The sequence below is a fragment of the Fusarium coffeatum genome, assembly GCF_003316985.1.
Source record: "Fusarium coffeatum strain FIESC_28 chromosome Unknown BRIP53273_contig_139, whole genome shotgun sequence".
NCBI classification, from domain to species: domain Eukaryota; kingdom Fungi; phylum Ascomycota; class Sordariomycetes; order Hypocreales; family Nectriaceae; genus Fusarium; species Fusarium coffeatum.
This window is the reverse complement of record NW_022157932.1, coordinates 39096-52842: the sequence shown is the minus strand read 5'-3', so window position 1 is coordinate 52842 and position 13747 is coordinate 39096. Positions and strand designations below refer to the sequence as shown.

Sequence of the window (13747 nt, the reverse complement as noted above, 5' to 3'; positions counted from 1 at the left end):
GATGGCAGGATGGAGGGGTGCGATAGTGAAACACTGCCCGGGAATTCTTCGGCCCTGAAAGTTAGAGAAAGAGGTATCAATCTAAAATCACTGATTCTGATTCTGATTCTTTGTGCCAATGTAGCTTAGGTACTTCAGTATCTCCCCATAAACATAATTTTCTTCCGACCCGGACTTGCTTAAAGTCTATCAATTTGTGCTTGTCTAATAGGCTCATCATTTGAAGAAGCTTTTTCTTGGTGGATAATCGCATATCTCATCTTTATAAGAACAGGAACAAGGACAAGGGCACCGCCCCACAGATACTGGCGGGGCACTAAGGCCGCGACTCATCGAGCCTCACAGCATACACTTACTATTACTCACTCACTCGTCTTTTCGGGGTATCAACTCACCCTACGATACGAACATTGATTAGGTATTTGCGGTATGCAAGATGTCATCTCAAACACCGCAAGTCCTGTCTCGGCGGGCAAATGGGGGATCCCAAGCGTCAGCTAATCAGAATTCGGAATCATCAAAGGTATGTTGTTATCCTTGAGTCAGTCAATGAATAAGTGAACTGGCCATATCTAACCTCTCTCAGGGGAAGGGACCGCAAGAGAACAGTTCTAATGGAAAGGCCAGAGGTAGAGGTTCTAATGCGAGATCTACAGAGGCGAGCAAGGTGACATCACTCCAAGAAATGATGAGACTCAGACTGACCATAAACAAAGCCCGCGAATGAAGGCGAGACTCCGAAGCCCACCAAGACTAAAGCTCATAATGAGGGCGAGAAACTGGTAATACGTCGGTTGCCTCCTGGAATGACAGAGGCAGAATTTGTATCCATTCTTGGTAATGAGTGGGAGTTGGGCAAGGGAAAAGTTGACTGGTTCGAGTTCGCCCAAGGAAAAATCTCTACCGAGTATGTTGCCCATAGTCTTGCACAAAACCTGATGCTAACACATCGCAAAGCCCCTCAAAACCTTCGCGACCAGGTCGCGCATATGTTCATGTGTTGAGAAAGGATGATATCTTGCCCCTGAGTGAGGCAGTCCGAAATGCTGTTTGGGAAGATGCAAAAGCGTCCTTCAATAACCCATCTCTGATCGGCCCACCCGCTGTCGAGTTTGCTATTTACAAAAAGGTTCCAAGCAATAAAAAACGGACCGACGCACGTCAAGGAACAATCGATCAGGACCCCGAGTTTATGGCCTTTTTGGAGGAACAGACGAATCCAGCACCACCGAAAGAAACCTTGGAAGGGGAAGAGGGCGATGACCTCGGAAAGACGGAAGCCAAAGTCACGACCACGCCACTTATCGAGTTTCTTAAGGAGAAGAAAGCAAACAAGGCCAAGGACGGTCCGTCTTCTAAGAGCTCAAAGCATGGACAAGGGGATTCGAGAAGTGGGAAAGGCAAGAGCTCGTCCAAGGAGGATGACTCCGGTAAGAAGAAGGGCAGAGACTCCAAAGCAGAGAAGGCAGATAAAACACCCAAGGAGACTGTCAAGATTCTCACCAAGAAAGCTGCCGCCGAACAGAACGCGGAGGGGTCTAGAGCCAACCCTAAAAGTCAAGCCAGCGATGCCAGCGCTCAGGAGGCGGCACCTAAAAGTCGACGTGCCGGAATTATGGCGGCCGCTAGGATATTTCAACGAGATCTTGGCCTGAGCCCCGGAAGTGCGCACAGGAAAGCACGTCAAGACGCCGCGAAAGCAGATGCAGATGCGAAGACGACACCAGACAAGGAAAATGCAGGCCCCGCAGATGCCAAAGCTAGTACTTCAGAACGCCCAGCTTCACCAGCCAAAGCGATTGAGACTGAGGCCCCAGTTGCAAAGGGCAGAGGCGCCGCCGGAAACTCAAAACAACAGCAGCAATCAAACCGTAGAACGCGTGGTGGTAAGAACGCAGATAAGAACAAGGAGAAGGAGGCGGAGAAAGAGAACACCAGGGACAAGGAGAAGAACAAGGGGGGAGCTTCAGGCCAAAACCAAGTGGCCCTTAATCCCCCCATTGTTCTCCTTAAGAAGAAGGGTAATGAAGTCGAGTCCGGTCCGTCAACGAAACCAGCAAGCAGCACGCCTCAGCCGACGCCCACACAAGGAGGCAGATCGAAGACCGACAATACAGCTAGTAGCTCTAAAGGCGCTTCTAACAAGGGAGCTAACGCGCAAAAGAAGCCTCCTACTGTCTCTCCTGATGCTACTCGTGGCTTTGTCAAGCATGCCAATCCTTCCCAGGGAGTCACTGAAGCACTGCTCAAGCAGACACTGTCAACATTCGGAACGATTACATTTGTTGAGATCGACAAACGTAAGGGATTTGCCTATGTTGACTTTGCTGAGCATGACGGTCTTGTAAAGGCTGTTACAGCAAGTCCTATCACCGTTGCACAGGGCACTGTTCAAGTTCTAGAGCGCAAGGATAAAAAGCCTGCAAACGCAAACTCGGCTGTGCCCACGACAGCACCAACTGCTGGGACTTCTGCGCCGGAGAAGCCGTCTGGTAGAGGTAGACGTGGACGAGGTGGAGGTGGAGGCAACAAGTCAAAGGACTCTGGTGCCAACAACCAGGGCGCTACTGCCGTCACCACTTCCACTCCCGCAACAGCGAACGGCGGCGGCTGAAGGCAATGTATGTTGAGGATTGTCCTCGAACATCCCGCTACTCTAGCAAGCAGCCTGGCATGCCGGTTGCGCCCCACCCAACGTCTAACTCAGCTGCTCTATAGGTCTAGCTCACGATACTGATGGGCAAGTCGAGCCAGGAAGCTGAATTCTCAAGAGCGACCATGTCGAAGGCAGATAAGAGAATGACCGAGCTATGGTCTTTATGCCTTTGCCACAGCAGCGTACTTAACAGCAAACATCTCTACCAGGAATTCCAACAGAGTCGATCTTTTGTAGACAATAGCTCTGTTGGATGAAAGCGACTGAGGAAGCGACAGTGAATCTGGTCATAAGGAGAGATGATCATGCCAAGATTATGCTAGGATTAGAATCGAGACATTGCAATATGATCTTGCCGTTCACATGCAGTGCGACTGAATTTGCTGATTGACAGTGTTTGTTTGTAGGTCTTGTGGCAGAAGAACGAATATGAACAATTGTTAGGAACCAGTGACTGGTCTTCCAGCTGGCCTTCTATTCGAATACTAGTCTACTCATCCAGGATACAGTACATGGAGTTAAGCATATTCAGGACACGTACGCACGATAGTTGCGGCTTTCAGTTCTGAAGACAAATGTTGGTTGAACACGAATCATCCAAGATCTCACGAAGTAAAGCACGGAAACTGTATTAGACGCAATAAGGGATCGATAAGTTCCTCAACATAATATTCAAAACAGAAACTCTATCGCTGCTAATACTAATGGCTATCCTAACATGGGGGTATCGTTCCTACGCAGGCTGTTGGACCTGCATCCCGTAGTAAACGTGGTACATATCTATCTGCAAAACAAAAATGTGTATCGTAACAAGAAAAGAAAAGGTTAAGAGAAGAGATGATAACAATAAGAAAGAAATCCAATCCCTTTTGGGGGAACATCCTTTTGAAATCCAAACAACACTGTACTTTTTGGTATCCAAAACCCAAGATTGCGCCGTCCCTATAATCCTTCAAGCCAGAATTTTGGCTATGCCGCTGAAATCGCTCCCATAAAAACCATGACAACGTACAACAACAATGCTAGAACAAATCCAACTGCAATCGCTTCGCTTTGAGCAAAAACCTTCCTGGCATGTGCTTTTGCGTCTGTAATCCACAACGTCTCTCCCACGCTCCGACGAGCAGCTCTGAGCCCAGGCAAACCGTCCATGCTCAGCACGTTGGTTTCCTTATGATAATCCAACAACGTATTATTTTCAACTTGCTTTCCCACCCACATGTCCATGGTGGGCCGCTCCTCAAACATAGACAGTTCATTCACTTTACCATCCACACCCTCCTGGAGGACTTGATCGAGGGACAAGTCCTTTGAGGTCTCATCAGGTGCATAGATACCCCTCTTCACCCGGGGAACACCAAAGCCGCAGCTTGTCTGGGCTTCAAACACATCTGCCACAATGACGGCTCTTGCGCCGTCAAATGTAGATCGCTTTCCCTTGGAGATACGTCGGACCAAATCGGGGAAGGCTGGGTCATCCCACTCAATAATCTTGGACCGACAGAAGAAACGTACAATCCGGGGTGCGGGACCGAAACTCATAAACATCAAACAAAGGCGGCCGTTATCGTATGAATGGGCAATAGTCTCACATCCGGAACCAGTGCGGTCGATATAGGCACATTGGTTGGGGCCTAGAATGGCAAAGTGCGAATCTGTAAGGCCTTTGGGAGAGACGTTGATATGAGAGCCATGGGTAGGAGCTGAGCCTGTGAAGAAGACAGGCTGTTGCTGGACCCAGGCGGCCAGGTCCTCGGAAATGGAAGGGTAGAGCTTCATGGCGATGATGTAAACGTATGATAGGAAAAGCAGAGGTCCCAATCAACTCGATTGGGATCTGAGTATTGCTGCAAAAACCAACAAGAAAAAAACAATGTAAGTCTAGGTTGGAATGCTGCGAGTGAGATTGCTGACCCTGTAGGGTTTAAATATCTCGGCCGGTGTCGGTAAACCAATCCATGCGGGGGTATGGTGATAGTTAGACTAAGCCTGAAAGCGATACCTCACTTGGAATTGAGTCATAATAGGAAGGTGGCCTGGCCCGAGTCGATCATCGGGAACAAGTGGTAGAGATACGAGGTGGAGCTTTATGCAAAGCCCTACCTACTGAAATCTTACTCCTTAAGAATGTCTCAAGAAGGAAGTGTGTGTGTTCATGTGAGCCAAAATGAGGTCCCCATGAGCATCTTGCTTTGACCTGTGCTCCGTCCTTTGAGTATTACCAGGCCTAAAGAACTGGCATACTATCAAGGCGGCAGATCAAACAAGATCAGAAGAATTAGTTAGGGATGGGGTAGGGGTGGTAAGAACCATCCTCATACCGCTCATCGTCGTATGCGCTGCTGTCGCTGCTGAAGTGACCATTGACAATGCTGGTCGTGCGTGGGACGTTGGAGTACGCCCCGCTAGACACAACACTGGCGGCCTTGCGTCCTGTTGCCAAATGGCCGTAAGCGTCAAAGTCGCTTGGGGGGGGTTCATAACGAGGAGACCAACCTCCGGGACCCCATGGCTCGATGAAGCTGGTCTGGCGAGGCGCCGCAGAGGGTCGCTCATCAAACCGCTTCGACAAGCGTTCCTTGGCCTCAAATCTGTCCTTGTCTTTGGGCTTCTCGCTGCGCTGGCGTCCTCGATCCTCGCGATCGTGGTTGCGACGTTCGCGATCCTCTCGGTGTCGACGCTCACGAGTGTGCTCTTCGCGAGTGTTCTCCTCCCGTTCGGACTGGTGGCGGTCCTCTTGTTCACGGTGGCGGTCCTCGCGAGGTTCCCGCTTGCTTACAGACTTGGTGGAAACCTTGCTAGAAGCCTTGCTTGAGGCCTTGCTAGAAGGACGAGAAGGGTTCTTGCGAGCCTCGGGGAGAGGAGCAGGAAGAGGGCTGGGCATAGGGCTTGTCATGGGGCTTGTCATGGCAGACGAGCCAGCCTGGCTACTCACAGCGTTGTGGCGCATGGTGAGGTTCTCATGCTTAGCCTGGAGGCCAATGAAGCGTTGTTCGAGGTCATGGTGCTCAAACTTGACACGCTCATTCTCCTTCTCAAGAGTCTCCTTCTCCTCCCTAAGCTCATCACACTCGCTGTTCAGGCGGCGCTTGTCACCCTTGAGCTCTTCGAAGTCGGTGTTGAGACGACGGTTGTCTTCCCGGAGGACATCGGCCTCGGATCGGGCGCCCTCAACTTGGGCCTTGAGCTCACGGCATGAAACGGTGGACTCATTAAGCTTGCGGGTGGTTTCCTCGAGAGATGTCTTTGACTCATTCAGTTTGCGGGTAAGCTGCTCGATGGTGGCCTTGAGCTTGTCGTTCTGGGAGCTGAGCTTATCGTTTTCGGCGTTGGCCTTGTTGAGTTCTGTGTTTGCCTTCTGGAGATCGTCGCGCAGCTCGGATTCCATATCGAATTCATATTCGTAGTCATGGTCTTGAACTATACAAGAAAGTTTCACGTTAGTCAATGGGAACGAGGATATCAAGTGGCGGCCATTGAACGTACCAGTCAAGGCCCTTGACTTATTAGTAGTAGAGGAGGATGAAGAGGTAGTGCTTCTGGCTGAGGATGAGCTCCTGACCGAGGAGCTGCTCCTCTTGGTAGGGCTAGCAGAGGTGCGCTGGTGCAGAGGCATGGCGTCGGTTTAGATTATTTACGATCGCCTACACAACAAAAAGAGAAAATGGAGAAGAGGAAGAAAACGACTCCAAAGTCGTCTCGATGCTGTGTTTCTTGGTGATCTTTCGGTGTTAACTTTGTTTCGCTGCGGTGCAGCTCTGCCCAACGACCAGCGGTGTAAATGGTCTGGCAGGCGGATAGAAGAGCGCGGGCGGTTTTGGCGGACAGCACTCTACTGGAGGGTTGTAGCGGGAGCGGGAGCGGAAAGCTGAGGGGCCACAAAGGCGAAAAAAAAAAGTGACGTCGGTTAGAGAGTTGACGGTGAGTTTATTATAAACTCAAAGTTAGACGGTTGTTAAGTATTGCTTTACAAACAAGTAAAACAAGGCAATACAGAACAGAAATAGAGCACGATAAAAGTATCGGAGGATTCAGGTCGAAATAAACCTGTGTGTGTGATAAAAAGGGAGGTAAGTTGAGGTGTAGGCAGACGAGGGAAAAAGTAGAATATTCGGGTTGATATGGGTTTTGTCAAACTCGGTGTGGGAGGGAAAATTAAGAAAAAAGAAAGGCCTGTCTGCCTACACTCCAGGCCAGCCCATGTCTGAGGTGTCTGGAATGCCTGGAATGGGGGGTGGGCTATTGAGAAGGGGGGGCGCAATAATGGATGGAAGGAAAGGGCCAGGCCTAAAACAAAGCAAGGCAGGTAAACGTCCGTACCTCTAGGCAGGGGACAGTTATGGAAGGAAATTGAGTTGAACGAGGTGCTCCTTCCAAAAGACACGATGGCTGACTGCTACGTAGGAAATAGGAATATGCCTCGTACCTGCCTCGAGGCTGTACTATTCCAACCTCCACTACCTTACCGTCTTACACACACAGTCCCTCTCTGCTTTACGCTCAAGACGGACAAATGACGACAAAATGCAGATGGAAAGTTATCCGTTCGCGACATGTCCTATACAGAATAGCACGATTCTGTACGTTAATGCAGAGTCGGTACATTACGGTGCACGCAAACGCGGAGAGAGACGGATGCACAGGAAGCAGCTTCCCTACCTACCTACAGACGGATACTGTACACACACTTTCGCACGCACACCCCAGGTCTGAAAGAGAAAGGTCCTCTGCCTCTTCCTCTTCCATCACAAACTTCAGCGCAGAGCTGCATCAGCCCCTACTCGAACCGACAGAATTAAAGGGAGTTGAGGGTGTGAGGGAGTGAAGCCGAACTCTTTTTTGCAACCTCGTGATTGGAACATTAGAGACATGGTAAAATAGAAACTGGGCCTGATGCAGTGCGCACACACTCAGACTCGCATTTGCGCTTTCCGGCATCCTTGGATCCCTTCTCAAGCACATTAAACCCGCCAGTGCGGTATGCGCAAAGTCGAGGACCAAAAGCGTTGTGACGCCAACATCAGGGACCGAAACTGAAGTTCAGTGCCCAAGGGGAGTCGACCAGAGCCCAATGCCCACTTTGCCCACACCTCCAAACGTTAAACCCCTGTCAAAGCCGGGGTCTTGATATTTCTTTGCCGGTTCGGCTCCTGGTCTTTTTGCGCTCTGTTCTCACTACGCACAACACCCCGGGTTCTTTGTCTGAGCGATAATTCCTCAATCCCTCAGCTTCCGCAAAAGGGGCACGATATTGCCTATGCTAAGGCTGTGCTACGCCGTAACCTAGCCAAAGCAGAAGGAAACACGGTTATTACAAAGGGAAAAGCAATGCGAAAGATGCGAGAGGGCTTAGGACAAGCGTTGCTAACACCCTCAGCATCGGTAAAAGCCACCCCCAGTCACCTTCTCGACACCCCAGATGACAGACAGGGGTTCGGCAAACAGCCAGTTTGGATCCGTGGATTGTCATGATATCCACGAACATGTTGCACTTTGTCCCGCAACCTACCCTCCTTCAAAGAAGAGGGAGAAATGTGATTCAATATCCTTGACTTTTGCGCAAACGGTTCGCCAACCCCAATGCTCATCTCAGAGTCGGAAGAAAAAGGCGCGTTGTTGACCGTTTGCTGGCTGACTCCGCTTCATGCCGCCTCGTGGCTAAGTATTGTCACCGGTGCGGACACCGCCATCTGAGCGACCAAGTTAATTCTTACGCCGCCCCTGAAGCGCCGCCGCCGCCCACAAATCACCTAGAAGAGTCCGTTTTGGACGGAGGCTTTAGGAGAGTGACCCATCGGGTTGGCGGGAAGAAGGATTCAGTTTATGGGAGTTTCGCCGTATCGTTGGTTCCTTTTGCGCCTTCACCCTTGTCATCAATGCGAGTTATTCGGCACATTAGAAAGTTTTATTTCGCAGTTGCGCAACTGCGCAGATGTGAGCATGCACCTTCAACCCGCCCGCTATGTGCTGTCCTTAATCAGGACTTCTGTTGTTGGTGTGTGAAACCCTTTGACTGGCTGTCTCTGATTCTCCAACCTTTCTGCTCGTCTTTCTTGCATACGGGAGCAGATGAGTGGCAGCATGACTTCTGTTGATCGCCTATGATGTATGCTGCTGCATCTTATAAGATATCATGCGCCTCGTAGGTGGTGTAAACGATTGTCATTGCAACACCATCTATTGAACTGGTTTTGCTTGACCATAATCGTGGAAGACATCGCCCAAATTGGAATGGGTTTCTTTGTGGAGAGAAAGCTCAAATTCAAGTCAAGATCCATGCCCCAGCACTCCATGAGCCCGCCCATCGCCGGTCGCCTGGACCCGGACCCGGGGGCTTATCCGCCGGGAGGGCCTCCCGCTTCTGGGGGTTTATAACCTAAACGCTTGGGCTTCCTTCCCTTCCCGCTTGTCAAACAAAATCGGGGCATTTTAGAAAATTCTGACTCGGCCGGAATGAAGTGTTTGATGTTCTACTGGGGCTGGGTCGTTAGACTCATCGACTGCCCCCCTTCCTTACCGGCTCATGAGGTGGCCTCGGGCTAGCTGGGTTTCTGCTGGCATTTCAATGCTTGATTGATTGAGTTGTTGTGGGTTAGGAAGGGATGAGCTCCGTCATTATCATCGTTCTCCTTGCATTCCCGCATTCCGTGCCAAGATGGCCCCAGTCACCACGTTTCCAGCCCCAGCTCGTACTTTATTGCGTGCGTCTCGGTCTGCCACCCCCTGATTTTGACTCGTTATTGATCAATTTTAGAATGGAGTTTGTGTGTACCGACACCAGAGGTCTTGAGCCCCAACCCCAACCCAGTACGTACCATCCCGGCGCCATGGGTAACGGGACGCTCCCGCCTCCACCCACCCTCCACGGTTGGCCCCAACGGTCGCTAAATTACTCGCGGGAATACCACGGCCGATGACATTCTATAGTATTTCCCAACGTGGAAAGTAAACGTTAACGTTAATTCCTCGCTACGGGTACCGTGGTGCGGTGCCAACTAAACTGCGGATCTACCCGCTGGCAATACATTACTTTGTCAAAACGCATCAAATCTTATTATAGACCTTTTTTGACACGCAACCTTCAACTGATGAAATGGCATTTCTCCCATCTCATTGATCAACCTACCGCTATTTACATACACAGCCTGTTTCAATAAGCGCGTTGAACTTTTCTGAGGCCCTCCATGTGAGTCAAAAAAGACAATACTTGTTAGCACGGTCATGTGAGAATACCTTACCTTACTGAATATCCCAGGCAGCCTTGACCCCGGGCCTTGCAACCTCTTCGCAATGGTCACCCGCTTCCAGACTCACACCTCTTGGCAGCTTTTATGTCATGTCCATTCTCATCCACTTCCGTCACGATACCACCACTACGGCTCCCTCCCGTCCACTCCACACCCTTAAAAGGTCCCTCAAACACTGATCTTAGCTCGGTAGTCTACCATTCTAACTTTGCTTCCACACCCTCATGCTTTTGATGGTTCCCTCACGGATCAAGGCACTGCCATCTGCAGTCGTGTTCTCAAACATGACTCCTCCACCAGTTCCACACATTCATCGCCGGCCCCCATAGTCTACATCCTTGTCGTCTTTGCCCACTTAAACCAGGCGGCCAATCCTTATTGCTCCAAAGCCCCCTTCTGCCTAGAATAGGACCTTTTCTCTCAAGGCCTTGCGCCTTTTTCCAGTTTCGAAGCCGCCTCCATTGGTCATTCAGTCAGTGTCCCTCCTCCTTGGATGCCTCGTCGCCCCTCCTTCTCACGGCGTCGACATCTTGAATACCTAGACTATACCCCACGAGTTTCGGGTAAAGATGCGCGATACCACGGGACATCGTGTTGCATCGCGTTGAACTCCGCTCTTGTCAATAACTTATGGCCTTTGTGATGGTTCGCCTGGGAACCGCAAGGCACCCGTATGCATTTGCAGACCTGGACAGGACTAATTACAAAGCATGAGATAACTGCGGCTCAAGTGCACTGCCACCATGCCACTTTGCATGCCAGTGTTCAGATAAGCAGGATCCATATCGTTCCTCAAAGTTCCAAAGCTCGAAACGCGAACACAAGTTTGCTGTAAATTTTCGATATCTTTTCTAAAGTTGTTTGCACTGGTTGCGTTTTATGGTGTTCAAAGTGGTCGTCATCGTATTTCGAGACATCTTACTTCTGAATACCACCTCAGTGTCAATCATATATACACACATGACCCTTCTTTCCTGGTGGTTGCGATAAGGACATACGTCACACGATAGTCCATATATTTTTGCTATTGGCACGGGGCTGTAGGCCAAACTATTGTTTTATAACATTTTCTTGATATATCTATGGAGAGGGCTATGGGTAAGTGGGAGGATCATTCTGCTCGACCACATCGAATACCAATACGTGCTACTAAGTTTCCCCCAGCATATTCTTGCGCCTTGACTTAACCCCCGAACTCGCATAAGACAATAGTACAGTGGCATAGATTATATCGCAATGCCTCAGGTGGCACTTGGGATGCAACCTTGACGCATTGAAGGGTATCACAAACTATGTTTCATTAGTGACCCAATGTAAAACGTTGTAGGCAGATCCTTCTCACCTTGAAGACAAAGAGGAGATTTATTCTGAAAGAAAGGCTTGGTGTAAAGGAATAATGCCAGATGGTGGCTGTATAGACAAAGACCGAGAAAGAATTTCGCCTGAGCCTTGTTCATTGTTCTATCCATAATGCCATGCGCTACCCAGCTCAACAAAAACTTAAAAGCTAATAAAAAGATCAAGCTCAAAGATTAACAGACGCGCCGTCGCTTCAGTACGTCATCGTAGTACTCTGTCTTCTCCGTCTTGGACTCGACAATTGTGATCAGACCCAAATGGCGCTCCCGTAATTCATCGTATTTCTTCTTCCAAAATCCAGATTGGCAAGTCCAGTATTCAATCTGTTTAGTCAAGTCTGCGACCCGGCGACTAAGGCTTTGGTCGATTTGCTTAGACAGCTCACGAAGTCTGAAGCGAAGATCACCGTTGTCGTCTCTGAGAGTCTTGTTCTCCTTCTCAAGCTTGCACACCTTGCTTCGCAGACGCTCCAGCTCATGATGATGGTGAGTTGGTATGGGAAGCGTGTGGACGGGAGGATCGCAAGGTTTTTCTGCGGCGCGACGAAGACATTCAATCTCGCGTGAAAGCTTGGCGACTTGGTCGTTGAGAGAAGGTATGACGACGTGGCAGAGACGATGAGTCTCGGCTTCGGAGGCATGAAGTCTTGATCGAAGCGTTTCATTTTGTGTTGCGTAGGCCTGATTTGCCTCATCGAGGAGCTCGTTTTGACGGATAAGAGTTCTCCATTCTTCACGACTGACTTTATAATAGTCGCATTGATGTCGGTGAGTGTGATGATAGGATCGTGAGCGCTTGATGGTTACGAGCTGGGGACGGCCATCGGGACTAGTCTCAACGATGCAGCGTCGAGACATGTTGAGTTGATCTTGAGTCCTTGTTTAGTTTCGTGTAAGTTGTTTCTTATGATCGGTTTGGTCGGGAGTTGCGGTAGTGTTGACGGATAGTTGACTCGGGTTTAGACAGGAGAGAAGGGCAGGCGACGATAGATATAAAGAAAGTGTCTAGGACTCGGAACTTGAAGACAGCGTCGAGTTTCAGTGAATGACCTCGAATATTGTCTTGAAAATAGGTCTCACGGATAAAGAATGACTGTTTGAAAGAGACTTTTTGGCTAATGCAGGTGATCAAAGAAGGTCAGAAGTGTTTGAACAAGGGAATTATGTCCAAGCAGCATAGCCATAGTCTTCTTTTATAAGCACTCTCCAAGGCTGGGACTCGAAATGTTCCACTTTGACAGCACGCGGGGTCGGAAATAGAATGGAATAGCATCATGCTATGGTTATCGTGGCTTATAGGAGCAGATGATGTGGAAAAGTGTAAGTGAGTGTCTCGGTCTAGGTTGAGGTCTAGGTTGTAGGACTTGGGTTGGAAGTTGAGAGCTTGTGGCAGGACAATTACAGAATGGGAAAGAGAGTAATAGGGATATGGTACTTTGGGGTGTAGCTTAGTGTGGTTTGAAAATAACTATAGTATAGTTGAGTCTTCGGAGTGGCGCGTGGCCACGATGTATGGGTTTGTGTCTCATTGATGATGGTGGTCATTTACTAGAGCAGCAGGCAGACAAAGAGAAGAGTAGGAGATGATGAATGGAAGAAAGGAGGGAAAGTACATAGCAGTGTTACAAGAATAGAATAGAATAGATAATGCTATGGCTGTTACGTGGTTGATGCTTTTTTGTATAATTCTTTGTTGTTGATCAAGTTCATAATGATAGGCCAGCAACTTATTATCTACTATGCAGGTACAAACAATTCAAGCGCCTCAGAAAAGATCAGCAAAAGGAAAAAAGACCCTGGCGGGAACGGCTACTAGATTTGTGACGGGATGCTACTTTACTAATTGAAGGGCCTATTAAAGAGGGAAGTTGCCATGTGTCGTGCATTGCCTTGCCTGTTTAGCTGAGTGACGTGCATGGGCAGGTGTTCGTCCCTGATGAGCCAGGAGCGGGACATCGCGTGGGTTAGGTCATGTCAAACGACCTGAGGCTGTGCTTATAGTATTTTCACACTGTATATACGCGTCGTTTTTGCAGGTAAAATACAGTGCTAATGATTGACACTAGCCGCATGACAGGTACATCATGGCTTGCTCAAGCGGCCTCCCTCCCTCCTTCCTCAACACCATCACCTTCAAAAAGAGGAATCGTCACCACGGGACCCCTTGCACTTGCCGTTGCCCTTGCAGAACCAGAATGCAAGCTCTTTATCTTTATTCTCGGCTCGACCCCAAGGCTGCCTGCCTTCCAAGCCACACTCAACATGACGTCCCCCCACCTAGTATAGTCTTTTGGGAATAACCTCAGTTTATGGCTTCGGATCTGCCTTATAATGACACCATCTCCTTCTCTCAAACACGTTAGTAGTCGGCCCCCAAATGGCGCAAGTGTGGCTTGGTCGAGAGTGTTTGTGCTTGAATTGAGTCATCTCTCTTACACTTTCTCATTATCGGATTCGCATCACATCGTCATGCCCCATGCTGCCCA

General features: G+C 49.4%; 4 protein-coding genes across 4 annotated transcripts; 1 reads left to right on the top strand and 3 right to left on the bottom strand.

The window, feature by feature from the left end:
- Positions 1-436: 436 nt before the first annotated feature.
- On the top strand, positions 437-2614 carry FIESC28_06484 (uncharacterized protein; the record flags this gene model as incomplete). The annotated part of the gene is made up of 3 exons (XM_031160628.1): positions 437-523; positions 717-907; positions 958-2614. 3 exons carry the CDS (start codon positions 437-439, stop codon positions 2612-2614), a joined length of 1935 nt encoding a protein of 644 aa, XP_031015313.1.
- A 1011-nt stretch (positions 2615-3625) lies between these two features.
- FIESC28_06483 (uncharacterized protein) lies at positions 3626-4435 on the bottom strand (the record flags this gene model as incomplete). Its single annotated transcript, XM_031160627.1, has 1 exon — positions 3626-4435. One exon carries the CDS (start codon positions 4433-4435, stop codon positions 3626-3628), a length of 810 nt encoding a protein of 269 aa, XP_031015312.1.
- Positions 4436-4934: 499 nt separating this feature from the next.
- Positions 4935-6272, bottom strand: FIESC28_06482 (uncharacterized protein; the record flags this gene model as incomplete). The annotated part of the gene is made up of 2 exons (XM_031160626.1): positions 4935-6076; positions 6143-6272. The coding sequence occupies 2 exons, from the start codon at positions 6270-6272 to the stop codon at positions 4935-4937; spliced, it is 1272 nt and encodes a 423-aa protein (XP_031015311.1).
- Positions 6273-11435: 5163 nt separating this feature from the next.
- FIESC28_06481 (uncharacterized protein) lies at positions 11436-12119 on the bottom strand (the record flags this gene model as incomplete). Its single annotated transcript, XM_031160625.1, has 1 exon — positions 11436-12119. The coding sequence occupies one exon, from the start codon at positions 12117-12119 to the stop codon at positions 11436-11438; it is 684 nt and encodes a 227-aa protein (XP_031015310.1).
- Positions 12120-13747: the final 1628 nt, after the last annotated feature.